Source organism: Sinocyclocheilus anshuiensis, unplaced genomic scaffold (assembly GCF_001515605.1).
Source record: "Sinocyclocheilus anshuiensis isolate Anshui unplaced genomic scaffold, SAMN03320099.WGS_v1.1 scaffold1931, whole genome shotgun sequence".
Lineage (NCBI taxonomy): Eukaryota > Metazoa > Chordata > Actinopteri > Cypriniformes > Cyprinidae > Sinocyclocheilus > Sinocyclocheilus anshuiensis.
In genome coordinates, this window is record NW_015548329.1 from 93256 (window position 1) to 119268 (window position 26013).

A 26013-nucleotide genomic window follows, 5' to 3' on the forward strand; every position below is an offset into this window, starting at 1 on the left:
TCTGCGGGGCGGAAGTTGTTATTGGGATAAGAGTTACACCTTGCAGCTTCTGATGTGCTTTCCATTTCAAAACAATTCAGAGGAGTCTACAACTAAGCTGAACACTTTATGGAAGTTCTCGTTATGCATTTAGACGGGTCTTAGGGTCTTTAAAACAGACTGCCGGCCCGTCTCTATAAGAACAAAGGCTCATTGAGTCTTAGCGGCATCGGCTAACATCTGAATGCATGGAAATCTCAGGCTAACTGAAACCATTTAATGCTGTCACCATGCCGTCTTACGAAGAATGGAGAAAAACCATTCACTTCTATTATTTCGTTAAATTATCTTTAAATGTCTATTCAATGCTGTTCTCGGTAAGTATACGTTTAAAATGAAAGCTGTCCTATTGCTATGTTTCTCCCTCACATGAACACACACACACTCGCCCTGAGTGAGTAAGCTCATGTGTTTGTGATGAACGTATAGGTATTAGGCAGTATAAATATCATGGTAACTTTAAACGTTTTTACCAGGTCATTTTGAGATACTTGGCAGTCTCACTTTAAATTTCACAGATAAGCTTTGTGGCTCAGTAAAGGCAATTGACCAGCGTCGCTGACAGACTTAAAGGCGCAGGACGTTGTTATTGTTTCTGTAAATGCGCCACGTACTTATTTGGTTCCTGTAAGTTATTGGCAACTGTAATAATATTGAAATGATATGAATGAAGACTTGGATACGATCTGTTTATTTTATCTCTTCTTCATCCTCTCTATCTGTATACAATGTAGATTCATAGATTATATATATAGAAGTGTCCATTAGGGATGCAAACGATAATGATTTATTATTATTATTTATTTATTTTGTTTGACTATGTCAGAAAATATTGGATATTAACTGTCCCACACTGAATAGTTAATTTATTCTTCTATTTTAAGATTAAAATAATCATATAAGCATATCTTAATGCAAAGGGAGAGTGGTAGGTTATGGCAAAAATGTATAACAGAGTTCATGCACATTTTAACGTAACATTACTAAAGGTTGTTGTACTTTTAGTCAAAAATAAAAATTTTGTGCAACGTTACATGTGCACATAACATTCAGATATCGATATTGCAATGTTGTAGTGCCTGAATGAACTTTTACCTAATTAAACTATTTGTAATTAAACCAATTGTAGTTTTTTTTACTGTATTTACTGTATGATCTGTTGCTTAACCACTAACAATTAGAATTTGTTTATTTCAACAAGGAACACCGTATGCTCCTTGACTCACGAGTCACTAGTGTTCTGTTTTTTCACAGGAAATGCAATAAGTCAGCGCCTTATGGGAGTATCTTGACTATTAGGGGTTTTGGAACATGATGATACAAGCAGAAAAGCCTTTCAGGATACTCTTCAAATCTCTTTCCGTCTTTTCTCTCCCCCTCTCAACTCTTAAAGGCACAGTCTACTCAAAAATAAAAATTCTCTCATCTCTTACTCACCCTCATGTCATTCCAAACCTGTATGACCTTCTTCTGTGGAATGCAGAAGAAGATATTTTGAATAATGTTGGTGACCAGTTTCAGGTTCCATTGATGTCCACTGTATTTTCTGCCCATACGATTGAAGTCAATGCAAACCAAAACTGTTTGGTCACCAACATTCTTCCAAATATATTCTTTTGTGACAGAATTTTTTTTATTTTTGGGTGCCTTATCCTTTTAAGCTTGGCTCGTAGCCTTTACACTTACTTTATCGGGCATCACTAAAACTCTGCCATCAATCAGTGAACAGAAAATAATCGAAGATGTCATGAATCTGAAATTGACAGATGACAAAGTTAATCATCCTACAAGATTTATTAAATTAACTTTCCAGGAAGAAGAATCCGGGAAGAAAATTGGGAATGAAGTGGTTTCAATTAGAATGCTAATAAAGTCTTTTGTTAGGATACAAATTGATATTAAGACGGCTACATCAATCTTCTTTATGATTTGCGTCATTTCATTTACATTGCTTGTGCGTTTTAGCTCAGCACTCTTAAGAATTACGTCTGTCTTCTTATAGGGCTTAATGTGAGGAACACAAATGATTCATTGTTTGGTTTTCCATCAGATTGCTAAACTGCATGACTTGGTTGTGCATTAAAACATGGATTTCAACTTTATATCTTTGCTTCATATCTGACTTAGTTATGTAAACGTGATGTTATGAAATTATGTAATCTGATGTGACTTGTAGAGATGTTTTACCAGACCTACCACTGCCCCTGTCCCCTCAGTTGCTCGGTCTGTGTGTGCTCTGTATCGGAGTGTATGCAGAAGTGGAGAGGCAGAAGAATCGTACCTAATTAAACTATTTGTAATTAAACCAATTGTAGTTTTTTTTACTGTATTTACTGTATGATCTGTTGCTTAACCACTAACAATTAGAATTTGTTTATTTCAACAAGGAACACCGTATGCTCCTTGACTCACGAGTCACTAGTGTTCTGTTTTTTCACAGGAAATGCAATAAGTCAGCGCCTTATGGGAGTATCTTGACTATTAGGGTTTTTGGAACATGATGATACAAGCAGAAAAGCCTTTCAGGATACTCTTCAAATCTCTTTCCGTCTTTTCTCTCCCCCTCTCAACTCTTAAAGGCACAGTCTACTCAAAAATAAAAATTCTCTCATCTCTTACACACCCTCATGTCATTCCAAACCTGTATGACCTTCTTCTGTGGAATGCAGAAGAAGATATTTTGAATAATGTTGGTGACCAGTTTCAGGTTCCATTGATGTCCACTGTATTTTCTGCCCATACGATTGAAGTCAATGCAAACCAAAACTGTTTGGTCACCAACATTCTTCCAAATATATTCTTTTGTGACAGAATTTTTTTTATTTTTGGGTGCCTTTTCCTTTTAAGCTTGGCTCGTAGCCTTTACACTTACTTTATCGGGCATCACTAAAACTCTGCCATCAATCAGTGAACAGAAAATAATCGAAGATGTCATGAATCTGAAATTGACAGATGACAAAGTTAATCATCCTACAAGATTTATTAAATTAACTTTCCAGGAAGAAGAATCCGGGAAGAAAATTGGGAATGAAGTGGTTTCAATTAGAATGCTAATAAAGTCTTTTGTTAGGATACAAATTGATATTAAGACGGCTACATCAATCTTCTTTATGATTTGCGTCATTTCATTTACATTGCTTGTGCGTTTTAGCTCAGCACTCTTAAGAATTACGTCTGTCTTCTTATAGGGCTTAATGTGAGGAACACAAATGATTCATTGTTTGGTTTTCCATCAGATTGCTAAACTGCATGACTTGGTTGTGCATTAAAACATGGATTTCAACTTTATATCTTTGCTTCATATCTGACTTAGTTATGTAAACGTGATGTTATGAAATTATGTAATCTGATGTGACTTGTAGAGATGTTTTACCAGACCTACCACTGCCCCTGTCCCCTCAGTTGCTCGGTCTGTGTGTGCTCTGTATCGGAGTGTATGCAGAAGTGGAGAGGCAGAAGAATCGCACCCTGGAGGGGGTGTTTTTGGCTCCTGCTGTGGTCCTCATACTGCTGGGTCTCGTCATGTTCACTGTGTCTGTGATGGGTATGGTAGGATCCCTCAGGGACAACAAGACTCTGCTGCACATGGTGAGTGTTGCTTTTCTGGGCACGTGTGTATGTGTGTTTATTCAGGAAGGATCCTCTTCTACCATGTTACAGATGGATTTTTGGTGCTGTGACTTAAAATGAACTTTTTGTGCAGTTCCTGTGCGTGCTGTGTGTTCTGCTGGCTCTCCAGGCTCTTGCCCTCATCATTGCCCTGATCTTTGAAAAGACGGTAAGATGTGAATAAATATTGAGAGCAGAAGCAATGCTATGTTGTATGCTTTGTTGTCAATGAGTTTAATTTTTCTTTGTTTTTAGACAATCAAATTGTTTCAGAAAAGTATACGAGAAGGAATCAAGCACTACTATGATGACCTGGACTTCAAAAACATATTGGACTACGTGCAAGAAAAGGTTGTTTAAATATTGTATTAAAGCAAACAAAGTGAATTATACACTGCTTAATATGGTCTACGTCAAGTTCAGCCATAAATAATGTCCATCTTTCAAGTGTAAATACAGAGTTTGTCAATTACAGTCCCATTCATGCACCTAAAAATTCACAAAAATGACAATGCTCCATATTGTGACATAGCAGATGTCATAATATGGACACATAAATGCTCAAAGGTTTTTAATGGCTTTGTAATCCAGCTTTATACACACTTTAATATGACATGTCATTTCCATATCTTTAATATGACATGTCAGGAAGATAATAATTCTTTTATTCAATATGGACACATTAAATTGATCCAAAGTAACAGTAAAGACAATAATGTCACAATTACTGTCTGTTATATCTATTCATCAAATAATGATGAAAAATGTACATCACAGTTTTCAGAAAATTAAGCAGCACAACTGTTTCAATAAGAAACAATCTTGAGCACCAAATCAGCATATTAGAATAATTTCTGAAGGATCATGCGACACTGAAGACTGGAGTAATGACTTATTAATTATGTGAAGAAGAAAGTACCACTCAGATTATAATTCAAATTCCCCTTTTAGGCTGCTCTTTGATCTCAATCTCGGTTTGTCTTTTCAGTTTTCTTGTTGTGGAGGCGATGAATACAAGGATTGGGAGGTAAACCAGTATCACTTCTGCAATGGCACGAGTGCTTTGGCCTGCGGTGTTCCCTACACCTGCTGCATCCGTCAAAGTGTTAGTCATTCCGTGCACTTCTCCCAGTCATGATACATTAATCAGCGCATATGTCATCTCTGCACATAGCAATTTGATGAGAAAAGCCTGCGTCACAGGGTGTTTTTCATGGATTCACCAGTAATCTTTTCTCGCTGAAGAGAATATGTTTATTTTTGCAATGGAAGCAGTCTGACCCACAGGTCTGTGAGTACAGGGAGCTGATTTCTGATCTTTTTTGTTCTGGTGGATTTAGAGTGCTTTCTAGTAAATGCTGTTCTCCATGAGTCAGTGGAGAGTGCATCATGACGGAGAGAATTTAATTTGCCTGCCCTGTGCTGCATAGAGTCTCCTCTACTGTTTATGAGTGGCCCTCTCTCTCTTTCTCTCTCTTTCTCGCTGAGTTAATAAATGTTGACTGGGCACTAATACACTGCTCTTCTTTTGGTATGACAGCTCACTATGCAGTGAGAGAGCACAGGCCTTTACAGGCAAAGAATCAAAGAACACCAACATGAGTAAGGCTTCAGATCTTCAAATCTTCATACAAGTAAAATGTGTTAAAAGGGTATACTGTACTCTTATTGGTTGCTGAAAGCATAATCCAGTTATCCAAAATATGCATGGCATAATGAGGCTGAAAATCTGTGGAACTTTCTAATTTGTCATCCATTTGGGTACCAAAAAGTCATTTTCTTCACCTTTTACTCCTCTTACCGAAAGCATTCTCCATCTATTTCACACCACGTCATCTCATAACATGGCATCTTATAGCTGATGCCGACCTGTCTTTTTTTTTTTTTTTTTTTTTTTTTTTTTTTTTTTTTTTTTTTTTTTTTTTTTTAAGAAAGATGAGGTGAAGTGTCACATTGGTACGAATTGATTGTATAAGGGGAATTGGACCGGGCTTTTGTGAGCTGTTTTTTAATCTGATTAGATGGGCTCCCTGCTCATCAGTCCTATTACAGATTCCATCACTGCAATGACCCTCTGCTTTAAAGGTTACATCAACATGGTTATAAATGCGTGTTGAAATTCCATATGGAATCCTGTAACATGAAATTCATTTTAAGGGTCAAAGGTCATCAGAACACAACATTTACAGTTAGCCAACACTCTTCTGCACCAACAGCATCACATTGACCAAATGTCACTTGAAATGGTTTTCAAAAACTGCAATTTTACTAATGAGTTGTCTTGCGTGTTTATTTCTATCAGGTCAGAGAAGTTGTGAACACACTCTGTGGCTACAAAACTCTCAAGCAGCAGGTGAAATGGAGCTGTCTGAGGTTTCATTTTAAGTCCACATTCTTACAATGTCTTGCAACCAGCCATCACTGACTGATGTTAAATGACTTGCATCATTTTACATAATACTCACTCTCATATCCAGTGATGCATTTGGAAAGAATCATTTACCAGACCTTGACACATGAGATTATATTTAAAGCAGAAGCTGTGGCAGGAAAACCAAAACCTCTGATAGCCATTTCAAGTGCAATCATCTGTAATGGTGGCTTCATTCAGTTGTTTGTTCCATAGATGAAAACCCAGCAAATCACATCAAAGCCTTTACAAGCACCACCTCTATTATGCCATTATGATGGACTCTATTTGTGATATTTTAACCTTGTTTCCGTCATCGAATCGGAGCTTTTCATACCACCTGTACTGAATTTGATTTATTTCTCTCTTCTGTATTAAAGCGTGAAACTTTAGATGGAATAATTCATGTGCGTGGCTGTATCCATGCTGTGAACCTGTGGATGGGGGACAACATTGGAGCTACTATTGGAATTTGCTGTGCGGCTGGGCTACCACAGGTTTTGTGATCATCTTTCCCTTCTTGTGCTTACTGTTTATTACTTATATCATCCTATCCTGAAATGTATGTATCTCTTCATCATGTACTTTTCCCTCTGCAGTTTTTATCTCCCCTGGCATTCCACATTTCTATTTTGATTGCCTACTACCTTTTCCGTTTGACTCTTCCCTCATTAGAGAATCCTCTGGCAAACAATAAATTATAGAAAATGGGCATCTGCACTGACCAGATGCAAATGCCCAACGAGGGGTGAATGACTCTCGGAGAAGCTGCTAAAGCACAAACTTTACAACTTTTTTTCTAAAATAACTAGCCTGCTCATCTGTCTCTCTTTTTCTGTCTCATCTGGTTTCTTGCTGAGATGAGGGAAGAGGTCACATTAAATGCAGCCACATGGCCGTGCTGTCACATTCCTCCATTAATGCATTAATCCTCTAATTAAAGCAGAGGAACAGTCCACTTGCACAGATATGATGGAGTGTGTGACAAAGCAGCTGTCTAGTAAATCACAGTATGTTTGGATTAATGATCTGCTTCTGTCTATGCACAGTATTACTGTATATTTTATCATGTGCTGTACGAAAAAAAAAGATTTGTCTTTATAAATGACAAGTGAAAAGTCTAGATTGGATCTACAACTCTACTTTGAAAATAGTTCAGTTTAGAATTAGATTGACTCTCAATCCATGTGTGGAGGTCTCTGAAAATGCATTTGACCACATTGCAATAGTGTAATAGCTAATCTGTCCTGATGCACCCAGGACAGCGATATAAAGATTTCAAATTTAAGAAAAAGAAATTAAAATAAAAGATATTAACTTTCCAATCCAACAAAAAAATAATAATAATATGGTGCTCACATATACTGTACATGCACACTGTGACTTTTGTGCTTTGATTTAAACAAAATTAACTTTTTTATTTTTGGTAGAAGTGCTGTACAGATTTTCTTACACTTTTTTTATGTACACTATTATTAGGGTCAGTGTTTGAACATTTTTTAATGGTTTTGAAGAAAGTTTCTTATGCTTAGTTACCAAGGCTGCATTTATTTGATCAAAAAATAGTAAAACAGTAATAGACAGAAATATTTTTACAATTGAAAACAACTGTTTCTACTTTAATATATTTCAAAATGTAACTTATTCCTGTGAAGGCAAAGCTGAATTTTCAGCAGCCATTACTCCAGTCTTCAGTGTCACATGATCCTTCAAATGTTATTGTAATATGCAGAGTTGGTGCTCAATAACATGTCTTGTTTTTATCAATGTTTATAACAGTTGCGCTGCTTAATATTTTGTGGAAATCACAACTTTTTTTTTAATTTGATGGATGGAAAGTTAAAAAACAGCATTTGTTTAAAATAGAAATCTTTTTTAACATTACTTTTAATGTATCCTTGCTGAATAAGTATTAATTTCTTTAAAAAAATATTGACCCCAAACTTTTGAACAGTAGAGAATTTTATTTATTCATTTAGGTGACTCTTTTGCACTTTCAGCATACAATAACACTAGGTGTAAAGAGTTCTTTATGATCCATCTCCAAAACCATCTCTTGACGCTTCACAACTGTAATGTTTCTTTTAGCTTCTTGGTATTCTCCTGAGCTGTGTCTTCTGGAATCTTTTGGTGGAGATGAGTGAGTCTGAAGACATGGTGGACTTTAAGATCCTGAAACGTGTCGGTTTTGAGTACAGCGAACTGGACCTCTCGGGTGCTGGATGGTGTATGTGTTTACCTCGTGACGGAGGCTACCTGCCTGTACCTGTAGCAGAGCCTGACACCTGGGCTCCAGACCCCATCCCTTTTGACCTGGAACAAGAACAGCCTAAAATAGCCTTTACACTTCCCCAACTGGAGAGCCAAGGAGCACAATCAGGTATGGGAATGGATGAAGTGGACAATCGAGCTTAAGAACCACAAAGAAAAAGAGGCCGCATCTTAAATATGTTCATTTTTTGTTTTTATTTAATTGTGATTTTTGTATATAAAAAAAGTTTACCTTTTCACACTGTGTGTTAAGATAAAGCCAGTTAGTTGCACTACATGTTGGTAAAAATGTTTTTTACGCATGAAAAAAGGAGAGGCTTGTATAAAACGTTTGGTTATAAATTGAATCAAGGAAGTAGATCTCCACATGCTTGTATTTATCAAACTTTTAAGAACATATCACTTCAAATGCTGTTTACACAGTCCATTGTTTTTCGCCATTTGAATTCATTCTGTGTCTTATGGGGTTAAGGGAGCTTGTTTTATTAGTCATTTTGTTATATGTAATAGTTCATAAGGTGCATAGAAAGGATTCTATGAACTAATTGTTGGCAATCAGTTTTTTAAATGTTTTTTTAATGATTTTATTATTTAATTTAGACTTAGTTCAGGGAAATTCATAGCTTTGCAATTCATCAAAGATTATCAACATTGTGACTGGCAGATGAAGCTGGGTATCTATATCTAGTAGATGCATTGTTTCTAAAAACTTTTTATGCACATTTTTAATTGTTTTTATATTACATTATTGTCATGAACCCAACTTTCAGAGAAAAAAAGGAATATATATGATTATTATGGATCTGCTTTCTATTTTAAACGGGCATGTGGTTTGTGTAATGCTGACTTTTTTCGGTAATAAGTACCAATGAAATTATTAATATTTTAAAGTGTTGCCTTAAGTACAACAGAAGCTTTTTTCCCCTGAGTACCTCAGGCTATTCTGGAATAGCCACATTAATTTGCAGGTAATTTGTAGGTAGGATATTGTTTTTAAAACGAAGGGAGACCTGGCCTTGTGTTTAACAGTACTTGAAGTTTCATTTGTCTTTAAGTAATGTTCATAATTAACATTTAGCTGTCATAAACTGATGTTTTAAATGTATAGTTCATGTTTTATCTTTATTACTGTTCGGGAAGATTGAAAAAAAAAAAAGTTTAGCTTGAGTGTTGTCATAAACCCTTTTAGTTGTCAGTAAGTCATTTTGAAATACCTCACAATCACACCTCTTTGCTAATAGACCTTTTCAGGGTGTTGCTAAAGATGGACTGCTGCGCTCCAGCTAATAGCTCTGGTTTTGTAGAAACATTAATGTGACTTGCAATAAAATTAGCTTGAATGAACCTTTTAAGCATGTCTCTCAGGTTTATTCTGCATTGTTGAATAAAGCCCCAAAGTCTCTCAAGCTTTTTAGTGGAGCTGTGAAAACTTTTAAGGAGCTGGGCTTGCGGATTCTTGGATGCTGGCCGCCTGAACTCGAATGCATATGCCGTTTTCTAGTGCGTAATCAGGGTGCGAACTACGAGGGAGCTAGGGGGAGCTCGGCTCCCCTTAATAAGACATGGGCTCCCCTGAAAACGTGATTTGTGAAATTTTGGGGGGTCTCAAAAAATATTGACAATGTGTTATTTTGACGTGCAATTTCAGTTTTGTGTAATGTGATTATCGTGGATTATTATGTGTAAAATTGCAAAAATATCATTCATTCATGCATGACGGCGATTTAAACCTAATTCACTTCAATAAAGATAACTATACATGCTATCCATGGTATAGTTCGAACACTGCATAATCACACTTTTTTAGTTGTTCTGGGGAGTAGATGTTGCATAATGATGTCCCAGTTGTACTGTCAATTGTATAGATGATTCTATAAGGACTCTGATAGCTACTTGGCAAATTAAAGCAAGTCTATTTGATGCTGCTTTCCGTGCATCATCATAACACATCAGTCACATTACTTCCTGTGCAGAGTAATCTATCTTCAACCTCTCTCCCATTATTTCCTCACTACTCACACTTTCCCCTTCATGATGATGGTCATCAAGAGGCTGCATGTGGAATAATTATAGACGGTGTCCCAATGGGAGGAAATGAACTGCAGTGCTGAAAATAACACTCTGTGTGCTTAGAGCGGGGGACAACATGCATCCACACTAGTGTAATTATGATAATAACAGCATTAATAACAGTAATTAACAATTGCTGACTTGATTGAGGCTCAAGGATGGGTTCTCGGTTTTGTCAGATGAATGAGTGCATCAAAAGAGCATGAGGCTAGGAGATCAAGTGATGCACTGCAGATTTTGATCCATCTGGGATCCGGAAAAGCTGATTGGGTTTGGAAGGTGGAGAGAGTAAAATCCAAACATTGAAGTTCTTGAGAAGGATGTGAGAAAACCTGATTTATTAAATTAAAATTCAATTCTAAGGCCATCCAGGATGTAGACGAGTTAGTTTCTTCATCAGAATAGATTTGGAGAAATTTACATCACATGGCTCTCATTCTGACGGCACCCATTCAAGGAGCTCGTTGGTGAGCAAGTGATGTAATGCTACATTTCTTAAAATTGGTTCCAATGAAGAAACAATGTCATCTACATCTTGGATGGCCAGAGCATAAGAATATTTTCAGAAAACTTTTCCTTTATTAGTTAAATAGAGGCACTGCAGGGAGCCAGCAAGGGAGAAAAGATCAGGTTTATTCCCAATATGGAGGAAAAATATTGTTTATACCCTCCCCGAGATTTTGATGTGGTTCAAATTGACATTTAACTCTATGTAATTACGCTTATTGGTGGACAGTTAGGAGTGACCCAAGTATCAACATTTTCACACAGTAATTACTATGCTGCTCCTTGAAAGTGAAATACAATATTAAAAAACCAGAGCTGTTTGTTTGTGTCTAATAGAGGGCGAATATGACTCATTCTGGCTGCAGCTTAAAACGCTTTGTCTCTTATCTAAGTAATGAACCCAGCACATCTATCTCTGTGGGGATCGTGAATCGCAGCAGGCAGTTCAAAGGGGAAAGTGTTTGCTCTACAATAGGGGTTTGGAGGTTTGGTTAAAATCTGGATGAATATATATATATCAGTGTTGATCTGAGACCGGCATCTTTGAAATAATCACCTTAAACGTCAAGAGAGCACATTATACATTAAAAAGCTGCAGGGCATTCAGTTGTTTGTTTTGTCATCAGTGAAATGACTAAAGGGTAGGGCCCAGGGTGGTTGTAATGCGAATAACTTAAAAAAAAAAAAAAAAAGGCCTGTACCCAGAAGGAACTTTTAATATGTCCAAGAGCATAAAGCAATGTGCAAAAAAGAGTAAAAAAAAAAAAAAGACCCTAATAAGATAATAAATAAGGGTGCAGTGTAAACTGTAAATGATAGAAAATGGGTTTAAAATTACAGTGCTGGTTTTCTCAGTAGAATAGCCAATTTTCTTCCATTCTTGTTTTTGCATAACCTGCATCTTCAGATCAAAATATTTGAATCAATCATTGCAGAATTTATTGTAAGTTGGTGCAAACCTCATCCAAAGTGTTAATATTTGGAGTTTTCATTTTACATTTAAGACTTTTTTTCTGGCATTCATTCATCTGAAGTTTACTAGAAGTTGTAATAGCTATGCACTGCGCCTTGCCTTGCTATTATCCCTGAGGTAATGCATACCTGCTCACCTCATCTCATCATCTTCTGACAAAAAAACCCATATAGTGTTATCACCGAACGAATCAGACTGGGACTGCCATGCTCCAGACGGCAGAATGAATACAATCTTGCCAATGAATATCATTGAGTGTCTCTGATTACTCACACAAATGCAATGGATTCTGTCCAGTATGCCATACAAAGAAAAATGGCTTTTCATATGCGTCAACATGAAATTTCCTCTGGAAATATTCGGTTTGCACAGATGATTGAGAGCTGTCTGTTGAATGATGAGTGGGTTTCTGCTGGCAGTTATGTGTCCCTGATGAAGGACCTTGTGTGGATGATGAAAGAGTGACAGTGGGTCATGACTGACATTTTATTGTGGCCTCCAAAATGATTTCTATACTTACATTGACAAAATATATTAATTTCTTTGTGTTATATTTTTGCAACATACCACAGGCTGTTGTATATCAGCAAAATCAAGAGTACTGAACATTTATTGTGCTTATACAACAGCTCAAAAAACAAGACATTAATATCCCATAACTTCCGTTTTGACACAATTTGTCAGTTCATCAAATTTATATATATATATATATATATATATACTGTATATATATTCTCTGAATATTGTTTCAAGAGAAGCCAAAGCTCCAAGCTTTCCGTGTCATCAAACAGTACTTCATGTTGTTATGTTGTAAGACATTTTCCAAAAAAAAGTTGGATACAGAAATTGGTAAGACTGTTAAGTTGTTCACTTATATTTGCACACTTTCCAATTTTCTTTGTGGAATATGTCCATAATTAATGTGTTGTGCTACATTTGTTCTTATACTCTACTACGACATCTGTGTTAACTTGAGGGGACTTGTTTCATGTCCATTAAAATTATGAGACGATTTGGTTAAAAATAATTGCAAAAATGGCTCATACAAGTGGTGTTAGCTCGGAGAAAATTTCAGTGTGTTTGCAGATATCACTTGCTCTGATATTTAATTTTTAATGCAGAGAAATTAACTGTGAGTTTGAGTAAAGTGTCCAAATAATTGTTGGGTACTGTATATAGTGAAAATCAAATCATGTAAAACAGCTTATGTGTGGCTTTTCTGGGTTCTGCAGTCTTGTTGAAATATAGGCAATATGATCATTCTACTATATCTTTATGGTTTCCAAATTATGTTTAACTGAATGAGTTAAAGGTTCCGAGTAGGTGTTAATCGAACAAGCTTTTTGCAGCCCAAAGACTTTGAAATGACCAGAATTGGTCTCACAAATCTTTATTACCAAGATTAGTCCAGGTCAACAGGACTAACAGGTCTCTATTTGTTATTCATTTTGTGTGTGTGTGTGTGTGTGTGCTTTGATGGCCTCAGTTCAGCATCTGCTATGAATTGGATTTTTCTTGGTAGTCAATATATGTCAAAGCACATATCCTGACATTATCCTGTCGTTTGTGAACAATGAAAAAAGAAAATTTGCATGAGGCAACAAAATTGTGTATCCCAGCCGTAGGAGAGAAGTCACAGAGTGAAAAAGAAAAACAACTGTGTAAGTATTGCCAGTTCTGAAATGTTTGTAGCCAACATTCATTGACTAAGAATATGAAGCTAATTATATTCTTAAAATATCCATGTTTTAAATGCATTTTTAAAATATAATAGGGGGTTGTGGCCGATTCAAACAAAAGACTTAATGAAAGTCAGTGAAAGACTTGACATTTTCCCGCATTCTGACACAACCAATTGAAAATGTTTTTCATAAGGAGTGAATAGTCTGGTTAAATGAACAGATGTGGACAGGAGAGTGCACAGTGAGTCGGTAATGTCCCTCAACACAGCTCTCAGTGGTCCATTTGCCTGAGTCCCAGTTATCTACTTATCGACCTTGTCACCAGTCCATAGCATTGACTCACACTTTGTGGATGTGTTAGCATGAGTGGGTGTGTCTGTGCGTGTGAGGGTGATTAACTGGAAGAGGGTTACAGATTACTTCTGTAACATGTTCAGTTTTTGTCCTGTGTTCCATAGAGCTGTGCTCCTCAGTGATTTCCTGTATTGATGAGTCCTTTTGATTTGCTTTTCTCCTCTCCATCCGTGCACTGCTACTGAGATCAGGTAGGACTTTTTACCAAGCATGTATTTTTAAGTATGAAAACAAAACTTGCTTTGTGTAGTAATTCTTTTTAATAAAGGATAATGGGGTGATCCATTGAATAGCATGAAATTTGGTGTTAGGGTTATGTGACATTGCTGTAAATGTTTTTTTTTTCTGCATTTGGTTGTTTGAGAGTCTCTGCTGCCCGTGTAAATCATTGTTTGCACTTGTAGTCTTTACTGTTTTGTGTTTTTGAGGTATGCAGTTGTTTTTTTAGAAACTTTTTACAATGTTACAAAAAAAAATTATATTCTAATTCAAATACGTTTCTGTTCATCAAAGAATCCTAAAAAATGTATCACACTTTACACAAAAATATAAAGCAGCACAACTGTTTTCAACACTGATAGTTTGAGCACCAAATCAGAACATTAGAATGATATTAGAAGCATCATGTGACACTGAAGACTGCAGAAATGGCTGCTGAAAATTCATCTTTGCAGGAAATAAATTACATTTTAAAATGCAGTTATTTTAAATTGTCTATTTTAAATTACTGTATTTTTGATCAGATAAATGCAGCCATGGTGACTTCTTTCAAAAACATTAAAAAATCTTACCAATCCCAAACTTTTGAACGGTAGTGTGTGTAGAATAAAAGTTAGAAGTAGAAGCAAAACAATTAAAAATGTCATGCAGTGATGAGTGATGATATTTATCTGTACTCATTTTAATGCATGAGATAATCCGCAGACTTGATAAGATAAAACACTTATTATTACTGAATCAGATTTCATTTAACATGATTAATATATTCATGTTTCTTGTCACTTGTCACTTGCCATCTTATTTAGGGGGTCCTGTGAACAAGACCTATTTCAAGCATTTTAATTACTGATTGACACCGCAAGGTTCAGTTAGATGTTTATTTTAATGTCTTCATCCCATGCTGGCAATGAAATGTAAAATGTTCATGGAGAATTAACACTGACAATACTATAAATCTGAGTGTTGCTCCTAAATTAATGAGCAACTGAAACAGTGTGAAGGAAAATTACCAATTAATTTTTGTCATTGTGGGTCGGTATAGACAAGAGTGCGAGTGCCTGACGTGAGAAAGCGAGTAGGGAGGTTAGCAAAAAGAGAGTAGAGCGACACATGCAGGAAGAGAGAGAGGACACTGGGCCAGTGCTGTAAGTGGGTTGAGTACAAATGGGGACCCATTGATTGAGCCTGTGAGTTAGAATGGCCGACAGCATTTCTCTTTCTCCTCCTTTCACCATTGTTCTTTCTCTCTTGCTCTGCTGGCCATTGGGTGTGAAGGACACCAATGTGACAACTAATTATCCCGTTTGGAACCCAGCAGAGCTAATCAAATGCAGCACCATGCCTCCTTATTATCATCTACAAGTTTATGATTCCTCTCCTGAGCAAGTTTATTACTGATCTGAGCTAGAACTATAGAGCAATCCTATGAATAAGTGTCAGAGAAGTAGGAACATTTGGGGAAAAAATATCATTACGGGGCATAATATATTAACTGGATTGATTGCTTTAGAGGACCTCAATCTATATAAATGATCATGTTGATTTTAATAGTGTATGCATTTATGTATACCATTCAAAAGATTGGGGTTGGTTATGTTTTTAAATTATTTTTTTTTAAGTCACTTCACTGCATTTATTTGATCAAAACTACAGTAAAAACAGAAATATTATTACAATTTCAAATAACTGTTTTCTATTTAATGTATTTTTCAATGTCATTTATTTCTGTGATGGCAAAGCTGAATATTCAGCAGCCATTATTCCAGTCTTCAGCGTCACATGATCCTTCAGAAATCATTCTAATATGCTGGTTCGGTGGTCACATAACATTATTTAGTATTATCAATGTTGAAAACAGATGTGCTGCTTAATATTTTTTTGTGGATTTCATGTTTTTCATTATGAAAATCAATATGAATTTCAATAAATCTTTTGTAACGTTATAAATGTCTTCACTGTCACTTTTGATCAATTTAATGCATCCTTTCTATATAAAATTGTTAATTTCAAAAGCTTTTGAACGGTAATGTATTTATTTCAAATTGCACAGGAGACTGATTTAGAACAACAAACAATTTGCACAGTGTAGTGTTCAAAAAAAGTCTGTTGCACATTTATTGAATTGTATCCAGAATATGTGTAAAAGCCTGAGAGAGTTGTAATTCAATTTCACAGTAATCAGCTCCTAAAATGTAGAAGTTTAATTTGTGCTTAATAATGGTAAGTGCATATCAAAATCATAACCACTGAAAAATTGCTAATGGCTTTATAGTGAAGCCGCTGGCCTTGCAGTTGGACTGCATGAGTTTTCCTCTGGTCGTGTAATTATGTATCTTTCCATCGGTCATTTGTTCTGTTCATTATTTCACTATTGATCTGCTGTTGGCAGAGATTCAGCAAACAGCTCAATGCCCAGTGTGTGCCACTGCCGCCAGTCATGCCCCTGACCTTCTGTTATGCATGATCAAAACTCATAACAAGAGATTGTGATGATGTGACATATTTTCAAGATGTTGCAGAAATACACATTTGGTTTGCATACTTTTTGCATTCTTTCTTTGACATATTTATAAATATGAAATATCTTTTTTGTATCATCTCAGGATGGATCATGATCGAGACATGGGCAACAGTCGTCACCGTTATGAGGAGGAGGAGGGTTAGTAACCTTGGGCATGAAACCACAAACACACACACACACACAAATACAAGAGCTGAATGGTTAATCAGGTGATCAGGATGACAGTAATTACATGTTGAGCTAATTTAGGACATGTTACCCTAACTCATAGTTAGGTTGTAAAAACTGAAGACAAAAGTAAAGTGAAATATTAAACAAATAAATGAATAAAAAATAAAGCTATTATTTAAAAAAAGAATTATTATTATCATATCTTCTAATGAATAGATTTTGCCACATTAGATAAAGTTACAAACAAAATGGGGTGATTAAATATTAAAGCAATGTACTGTAGTTTTGTGTGTTTTTGCCACTTTGGAGACCCCATACGGTTAGTGGAATAACTTACATAAATTTCTCACATGAAATTGCAGCAATAACAAACAACAATGATCCACTCAATTCCTGATTGACAAAATCAAGTCCCACTCTCTATATTTTTTCTTGTTCGAGAAGTAATTTCACTTGAATATATATGTCAAAATAGGGTAGAAAAGACTATGGCAATAGCTTATATAAGTTTGTAGATATTTGTTTTAAGGTTACCCTTCCACAGCTCCTAATATTTACTGAGCAGCTCCTAAATATGGTTACAGCGAAAACTGAACCAGAAACAGGCTTTTTACCCCACTCACCTTTTCTTTCCATTATCTTTTCAAGATTCGACAGGCCCAATTCAGGAAATAAAGCGTCACACACATCCTGCCATTTTGCCATCTCAAAGAGACAAAAAATTAAACATCACACAAAGCATTTTATGTCCAAATTAGTGAAGTTATTATTACCGTGCCAGCAGCTAAAAATGTTTTTCACATTTCCTCTCACTTTCACAATTAACCAGACAGTTTTTCCTCCTCCGCTTCACATCTCATAAAACATCAAATTAGATGAGGGATAATTATAGTTGTGACATGAAATTACAAAAGCAACTGTTCCCTGAGGGAAAAAATAATGTATGAAATGTGCTTTTGACTGAATCTTGGGAGTGTTCTCCATCGTACATACACTAACATTCAAAAGTTTGAAGTTTGTATGATTTTTTATGTTTTTGAGTAAAACAATATTAATTAGTCTTCAGTGTCACAAGATCCATCAGAAATCAATCTAATATGCTGAGTTGCTACTCAAGAAACATTATCATTATCAATGTTGAACAGTTATATTTGTGTGGAATGAGTGTTTCCCACAATTGCTTTGCTCTAATAATTAGATGAATTACCAGTTAAGAGTGAACTTAAACAGTATTCTTACATTTTGCTTAGTCATTTGCTTTTATCAAGTATTTGTACTTTGACAGAACTGGAAGCTTATTCCAAATGAATATAGGCCATTTATTTATTCTACAATGTCAGTATTAAGGGCTACTGTGTCAATAGGTCATGACACTTGATCTTGATCATGTTTGCTTGAGTGGGCAGAACATTTTTTATGGAGCTTGAAATTACTTTTCAAAATCAATGACATCCAAGACATTGAACTATACGTCATTAACCTTCTTATCAAAAAGTGTTGCGTCTTCCACAGATCATCAGTCTATCTACATTGGTGTGCCAGTGCCTCCCGGTTACCGTCGCAAATGCAAGAGGAGACGTTCGTCCATGTTGAGTCATGATGCAGATGTAGAACGAAGACTTAGACACGACCATCAGAGACACGAACACTATGACTGTGATGACAGAGACCGGTACGATCTCGAGGCAGGAGGCCTGGATCAACCAGAACACAATCTGCCACCAGACATCAACAGAACCAGTGAGTCCTTAATCAGTTCAGTCCGAAAAGAGCTTAAAGTCATTCATATTAGTGATTTGTAAAGTGTGTCCAGTATTACATGATATGATGATACTTATGATGATCATATGATGATGTCTTGTGACTGAGCAGGATATAAACTTAAAACTTTACCAACACAGAACTTTCCACAAACTTCTTTATTGCCAATATGGTGAACCAACAGACTGGTGATTAAAAAACAAACAAAAAAAAAACAGGTAGAACCACAATGGATTCTATACATACAGGTGCAAAAGATGGGAAATGGTTAAATTCAAGTGCTCTGTTAGACAATAGACTCAAGGAAATGTATCTGAAAGTGAGAATGCAAATTCAAAGGGACTATAGGGAGCAATACTACCATACATTTCTTTGTTTGTGTGTGTGAAATAAATAGAGTTGTGCTCTAGTTTATTGGACATATACCCCGCACCCTCACTCTCAATATCATGATGTGCCAAAGGCAGGATAGAGCCATCACTGCAGAATAGAAGACCATGAAAAACAATTATGGTGATGCATCTCTAAATGCTTGAGAATAAACAACTTGCGGGGCATCAAAGTTTGCAGTCAGCATTGAATAGAGAAATAAGCACACGTTCAAAGAAAACGATTTTCATTTGTTACTTTTATGCTAAATTATGGGCCATATTGCAGGTCAAAACAACATCCCATGCTAAATAACATTATTAATGAGTTCTGATTTATTAGGTACATTCAGAATAGAGCTGATCAGTAATCCCAGTAGAGATTTAGAAATTAGCCATGGATTTTCTAGGGAATTTCTAATGGGTTTTTAGAGAGGTGGTTTTTGATTTATGAAGAAAATAAGGTCTTAGGATATACACTTATACATCAAACATGAATTTTGAAGTGGCTGTGTTTTTTAGATGCTAACAGGTGCTATTTTTTAATATTATATTTATATTTATATGCTATTAGTTATAGCTGAATTAGCTTTTTATTTGTATATTTCCAGATTGCATTTTAAATTTAGCTTAAGTTTTAGAATTTTTATGTGCTTTTTTTGTTTTTAACATTTAAAAAGTGGCAACAATGATATGATTTTTTTTATGCTCTTTTCGAACCAGACAACTGTGGAAGTCTATGCTACTTGTTAGCAGCTTACGTTTAAAAGAAAATCACATTTGATTAATTAAGATACGTAATTTCATGTCTTGAAACAAAACATGTTTTTTTTTTTCAAATAAATTTGAACATAGACCTTATTTTTTTATTCATTATTTAAAAAACACCGTAACAAAATCCATAGGAAATTAAGGGAACTCATGGCGAATTACCCTTCCTGATTGGCCTACAGATGAACATCATGACTAAGCAGTCTAAGCTCTATGACTGAAAACCTTCCATTTTTTCAGCACTAATGCCATGGACTAAAAAAAAGGCAATAACCTCCTTTGCAGCTGACATGGAACTCAGTGTTATTGATCTTCTTTCCCTCTCTTACTCTCAGCTGTGAGTAATTCAACTTCATCACACTTCAGCTTCAATAGACAGACCACCATTTGTAACAGTAAATATTTAAAAAGAAATATTTCAATCCTGAAATCATTGCTGGATTCATGCATTAATGAACTTTTTAATAGTTCTGCATTTAACTTCAATTTAGTCAGCTGCTTCTTAGTAATCAAATGTTCACGTTTCATATTGCTGAATTATGATAGCTGAATTTGCATTTTTGCCTCTTGCCCTTTTAATAAAGCTGTCAGTTTCTCTGTCAGCTGTGTTCTCAGTGTTTAATCTAACATGCTTCTCTTCACACATGTGACCCTGGACCACAAAACCAGTCTTAAGCCGCTGGGGTATATTTGTAGCAATAGCCAAAAATACATTGTATGGGTCAACATTATTGATTTTTCTTTTATGCCAAAAATCATTAGGATATTAAGTAAAGATCATGTTCCATGAAGATATTTTGTAAATTTCCTACTGTAAATATATTAAAAATTAATTTTTGATTGGTAATATGCATTGCTAAGAACTTCATTTTTTTTTTTTTTTACAACTTTAAAGGTGATTTTCTCAATACTTCGATTTTTTTGCACCCTCAGATTCCAGATTTTCAATAGCTGTATCTAGGCCAAATATTGTCCTATCCTAACAAACCATACATCAATGGAAAGCTTATTTACTCAGCTTCCAGATGATGTATAAATCTCAATTTCGAAAAATTGACCCTTATGACTGGTTTTGTGGTCCAGGGTCACATATAATGGACTGGAGGTTTAAGGACCCTTCTCTCACTTGTGAAGTTTCACGCAGACACATCGGCACTGGATGACACTCTTTGTCGGCTCTTTATTATGCTGGCATCTCATTCACATATTAATATCTATGGGCTTCTATTCTCCACGTGTCTTCCTGAGGCATATCTTTAGTCCTCAGGAAGCCTGTGTGTGGCCCATTTGGATGGAGGATTAAACAGGCAGACATGAACAAACCGTAGTTGGAAATAAAGATGCACCTAACAGGTGTTAGAGCTGAGAAATGCTGAGCATAGAAATGAGAACAAATAAAGAACAGAAAGACCCAGACGTTGCCACATACTCCCTGGCATCGCCTCAGACAAGCCCAGAAAAACAAGCACAATGTGGATTCACGTTCAGGTTCAGTCACAGCTCACAACTTTATTCCTCACACACAAAATTAATGAACAATGGCTTACACTGCCCCGGTTTTCCTCCAGGCACAGTCAGCCATCACAACACTGGATCAAACGTACACAGTGGGTGTCCTTGTTGTTTCTTCTCAACTTTTGGGCAAATACTTTCACTGTGTGTGGTGCTGCATGCAGTGCACTTTTTATTTATGAGGGCCATCTCATTCTACTATCTGACTGAGCGAAACCCAAACAGGCAAGTTTTCAATCACTTCTCTTCCTGTTCATCTCACAGTGACCCCAGCAGCAGAGCGGCTGCGCTACATTTTGGGGGATGATGAGGACACCATGCCCACACCCACTCTCTTCACTGAGATGGACACACTGCAACACGAGGGCGATGAGCTGGAGTGGAGAGAATCAGCTAGGTATAAAAACATACACACAAAGGCAACACAAATGGCATCTTATATGATCTCAAATGGTCTTATACCTATTGCAAATTCAAAATCATTGTAATGAAAAGTTTGTAATTTTGTAATATTAAAATACTCCTATGTCAGTTAAATGTACAACAGAAATTGTACAATGATCATGTGGGTCTGTGGCACTTTCAAAACATTGCGTAGCTCTGTAGCCATAAAGCTTCCATGCAGGGATATTATTGTTAACTAAAATGAAAACTTAAACTGTTAAAAACATTTGTGTTAATTGAAATACGGCTGAAATATAATAAAATATAAATATTAGATAAAAAACTTGAACTAAATGAAAATTTAAAATGTTGCAGCTAACTGAAATACATTTAAGTTGAAGAATTAAAATAATGAAGTTGAAGAGTTAAAACTAAAACTGAATTACACATAACTTAAACCTAAAAAGTAATAAATAGTAATAAAAATAAAATAAAAATGACACAAACAAATTACTAAAAATTAAACTAAACTTACAATGAAAACTAAAAATAAAAAAACACTAATTTTAAAATATTAATAATACTACATAAATAATACTAAAAGAACACTACTACTAATTAGTTCTTGCGTATGTACTGAGCTGTACCAAATGAATAAAAAAGCAAAGAATATCATATTTATGTTTATGTTTATTTCGTCCGAATGCACAGATATTTGTAATTTTGCAGCTGAAAACTCATCTCTTTCGATGCTACTTGACTTCATCCTAAATTTAACAAATAAAAAAAACTGTCTTTCTCTTTATTTATTCCTTCCCTTTCTAGCTTGTATTTATTTGAACAATGCCTAAAACTTGGTATTACAAGCACTTCCTGTGTCTGTTTGCCTCTTTAAGAAGAATCGCTGTATGTATTCCCCAATTGTAAGTCGCTTTGGTTAAAAGCGTCTGCAAAATGACTAAATGTAAATGTAAATTTTTAACATTTATAAATGGTGCTTTTTGCCCCCAAAATTGATTTAGCCCATCATGTCATAGCAAGAGGGTATAAAAACATGCCATTGAAGCATATTTTCATTTCTACCTTATGTTAAATGTTACGGAATTTACACATTTGCATTGAATTTTAGAGAATATAAGTGAATTTCATATAAAAACATGTAATTTTTAAATGTAATATGGTTGGATATAAGGCAACATTTATTTTCAGCCCATAACCAAAAATCAGACTCATATCAAGTTTGATTTATGGCCCTTCATACTAATGCATTGAATTGTAGAGAATATAAGTGAATTTCATATAAAAACATGTAATTTTTAAATGTAATATGGTTGGATATAAGGCAACATTTATTTTCAGCCCATAACCAAAAATCAGACTCATATCAAGTTTGATTTATGGCCCTTCATACTAAGGTTTGGGCACTTCTGCTCTAGTGAGACAGACATTTCACAATTCCCCTTAAAATAAACACAGCATCTGGACCAGAACAACATTAGAAACTTACTGTTCCTTTTTTCTCTGCTTGACTTCAACTTTGTATGTGTGTGTGTGTGTGTGTGTGTGTGTGTGTGTGTGTGACTGTGCATATCTGCAGGTGGGTGAAGTTTGAGGAAAAGGTTGAGGAAGGTGGTGAGAGATGGAGCAAACCCCACGTTTCTACGCTCTCCCTGCACAGCCTGTTTGAACTGCGGACATGCCTACAGACAGGCACCGTGCTGCTGGACCTGGAGGGATATTCACTACCACAGATAATCGGTCAGCAACCGAGCTCTTTATTCTGGGTGCTTGTCATCTAACAGGGGCTACTGATGTTTTCTGTACCATCAACACCTTTGTACAACAGATATCGTCTTGCATACTGGTGTAGCTAAAAAAAAATGTTTTCTTTTTCATTGCTTTTGTCATGCATTGTAAAGTTTTGTTACCATACCAGTGTACTTTCAAAGCTAACCACTTTAACTGTTGTCTCCTGTAGATGACATCATCGAACATCAGATAGAGGAAGGGTTGATTGGTCCTGAGCTGAGAGATAAAATCAGCTTTGTCCTGTTGAGAAAGCACAGACACCAGACAAAGAAGCCCATCCATCGCTCTCTTGCAGATCTGGGCAAGTCTGGCTCTGGAGTCAGTAAGTGTTCAATCTTCATCTCTCCATCCATCCCTACACATACTGTATTCTGCAGAATAGGTTGAAATAATTAAGGAAGAAATGAACAATAACTAAACCATAGCACTGCAGTGGAATTGCAGCATTCTCTTGTCAATTTGTAGATGCCTTGTGTGCATCTTCAGGTATGATGCAGCCTAATTGTTTGTTTTCTTAAAATGGCAGTTCATCTATTTATCTGCTCACATTTTTGTTGTTGAAACTCTTGCAAAAACAAAATGAGTTGATCAGCAGAACATTCAGGCTGCTCTTTTCCACACAAAGTGAATATCAAGCTCAGAAAAGGACAAAAAGGAATTGACTGAAATTTAAGTATGAAGGACGTTAGACGATTTTCAGTAAATATGACTTTAGATTTGTCACACAAAGCTGTATAGCTTAAGAAAACAACTTTTCTGTAATGTTTTTGCCCTTTTTGGTGCTTGACAGCCATTGGTCACCATCCACTTTTGCTGTTTGTAAAAGACTGACATGGCCTTTGTTAAATTTGACCTGAACATTGCTGAATAAGATGATAAGGGCTTCAAGTGACTTTCTGATGAACAGTCCCCAATCCCATTTTACTACTTTCTAGGGGTTATTTCATTGCTGTCCTTTTTTCGCAGTTCATTGGCATCAACTTATTAGAAGAACATTGTCTGCTTAATAGTTCATTTAAAAAGTTGTAATGTTGCTTGTGTCTCATAGCTCGGAGCCCAGCCCGATCCCCCGCTGCTGGAGCAAATTTTAACTGCTCTACAGAAGATCTTCGAAGCAAACAAGCAGCCAACTATGGCCGACTACGTGAGTCTATGTGCCCCCTTTTCATCCTGTGATTCTTGTCTCCATTTTTAATTATTCTACTCATCTAGTGTCAGTGATCTGTTAGTTTGGTTACAACCAAAAGTCCATTCTGCTTAGGATAATGTGACGTGTGTTTTTAATTTGCAATTTCATATAAAGCTTTTCCATTAAAGCTGCCTGGCAAGAGTTTTTAATTAGTTAGTGAGTGATGTCAGATTAGTTGTCAAATAGCTAGCTGATGGAATAAGGCTTAATGAATATTTAGCATTTTGATTCAATATTTGTAATGACATTCCTGTGTATATTTGTGCCTGTGTGTTTGCAGGCCACGCTCAGAGCAGGAGTATGAATGACATTGCAGACACACCAAGCACAGACCAGGTGAGTCACATGGTATCACAGAGTGTCTTTATCTATACAAATGTAGAAAACCACAATCTGTCCAGGCACAACAGACTTTGTATAGTTCACAATAGCAGCTGCACGGATCTTTTGTGCTTTCTTTTAAGCTATTTTTATCTGCCATGACCAAGTTTTCCAGACTGACCTCACTGACAAATTCAAGCAAGACAGATTCTAGAAATCGAAGTCTTTTTTGCTTTCTTCAGCATCATTATATTGCAATTTGATGTATGATTGAAATCACATTTTTTCTTAATAAAAATTTAAAAGATATATTCTTAGCTACAACTCCAAGAACACTGTTTTTGAGGTTACAAAAGAATCAACTGAAAGTCACCAAAATGAGAAAACCTTGCCATTCCTTTTAATAAATAGACATTTTACATAGTATAATTTGTGCCATTAAAGGGGTCATATGATGTTGCTAAAAAGAACATTATTTTGTGTATTTGGTGAAATGAAATGTGTTTATGCGGTTTAAGGTTCAAAAAACACATTATTTTCCACATACTGTACATTATTGTTTCTCCTCTATGCCCCGCCTTTCTGAAACGTGTCGATTTTTACAAAGCTCATCGGTCTGAAAAGCGTGGTGTGCTCTGATTGGCCAGCTATCCAGTGCGTTGTGATTGGCCGAATACCTCAAGCGTGTGACGGAAATATTACGCCCCTTACCATACTGTGATGCCCTGTCCGGCCAGAGCGACGAGACAAAAACATTAAAACCCATTATAAACGAGGCATTTGTTGCATCCAGTGGGGACATAATTACGGATTATAATGACTTATACTGTCTTTTTACACGTTGCATCGCGCCGCGTAAACATAAAACCATGTCTGCATTTGTGATCGGAGAAATGACAAACAACAAGCGCTACTCTACACTGCTCAAAACACGTGTTTGAATCATCAGTGGCAAATCCTTTAAATATGAAAACAGCCGGCATTGTAGTCTACTCTCCCAGCATCAGGAAACAGTCCTCCATTAAATGCGCTGCACACATCTGAATATTTGGGTTAAACTTTTCTGGAACAG

General features: G+C 35.9%; 2 protein-coding genes across 2 annotated transcripts in view; both read left to right on the forward strand.

Annotated features, from left to right (window-relative positions):
• Window positions 1–9087, forward strand: LOC107656494 (tetraspanin-15-like). The gene is made up of 8 exons (XM_016444376.1): window positions 1–356; window positions 3442–3627; window positions 3743–3817; window positions 3904–3999; window positions 4637–4753; window positions 5951–6001; window positions 6439–6555; window positions 8147–9087. The coding sequence occupies exons 1-8, from the start codon at window positions 270–272 to the stop codon at window positions 8471–8473; spliced, it is 1056 nt and encodes a 351-aa protein (XP_016299862.1). The 5' UTR covers window positions 1–269; the 3' UTR covers window positions 8474–9087.
• A 4904-nt stretch (window positions 9088–13991) lies between these two features.
• LOC107656495 (electrogenic sodium bicarbonate cotransporter 4-like) overlaps window positions 13992–26013 on the forward strand; it is a 26957-nt gene continuing 14935 nt past the window's right edge. Inside the window, exons 1-8 of the mRNA XM_016444377.1 lie at window positions 13992–14106; window positions 16738–16793; window positions 18339–18566; window positions 21503–21635; window positions 23220–23380; window positions 23601–23753; window positions 24480–24575; window positions 24901–24956. Coding sequence (XP_016299863.1) covers window positions 16739–16793; window positions 18339–18566; window positions 21503–21635; window positions 23220–23380; window positions 23601–23753; window positions 24480–24575; window positions 24901–24956 — 882 coding nt within the window. The 5' untranslated portion in view covers window positions 13992–14106; window position 16738. The remainder of the gene's footprint in view (window positions 14107–16737; window positions 16794–18338; window positions 18567–21502; window positions 21636–23219; window positions 23381–23600; window positions 23754–24479; window positions 24576–24900; window positions 24957–26013) is intronic.

Coding starts and splice junctions, on each gene's coding strand:
- LOC107656494 (XM_016444376.1), top strand. CDS start 270: ATGCCGTCTTACGAAGAATGGAGAAAAACCATTCACTTCTATTATTTC. Junction 4,000..4,636: donor TGGACTACGTGCAAGAAAAG/GTTGTTTAAATA, acceptor TTGTCTTTTCAG/TTTTCTTGTTGTGGAGGCGA. Junction 6,002..6,438: donor ACAAAACTCTCAAGCAGCAG/GTGAAATGGAGC, acceptor TCTGTATTAAAG/CGTGAAACTTTAGATGGAAT.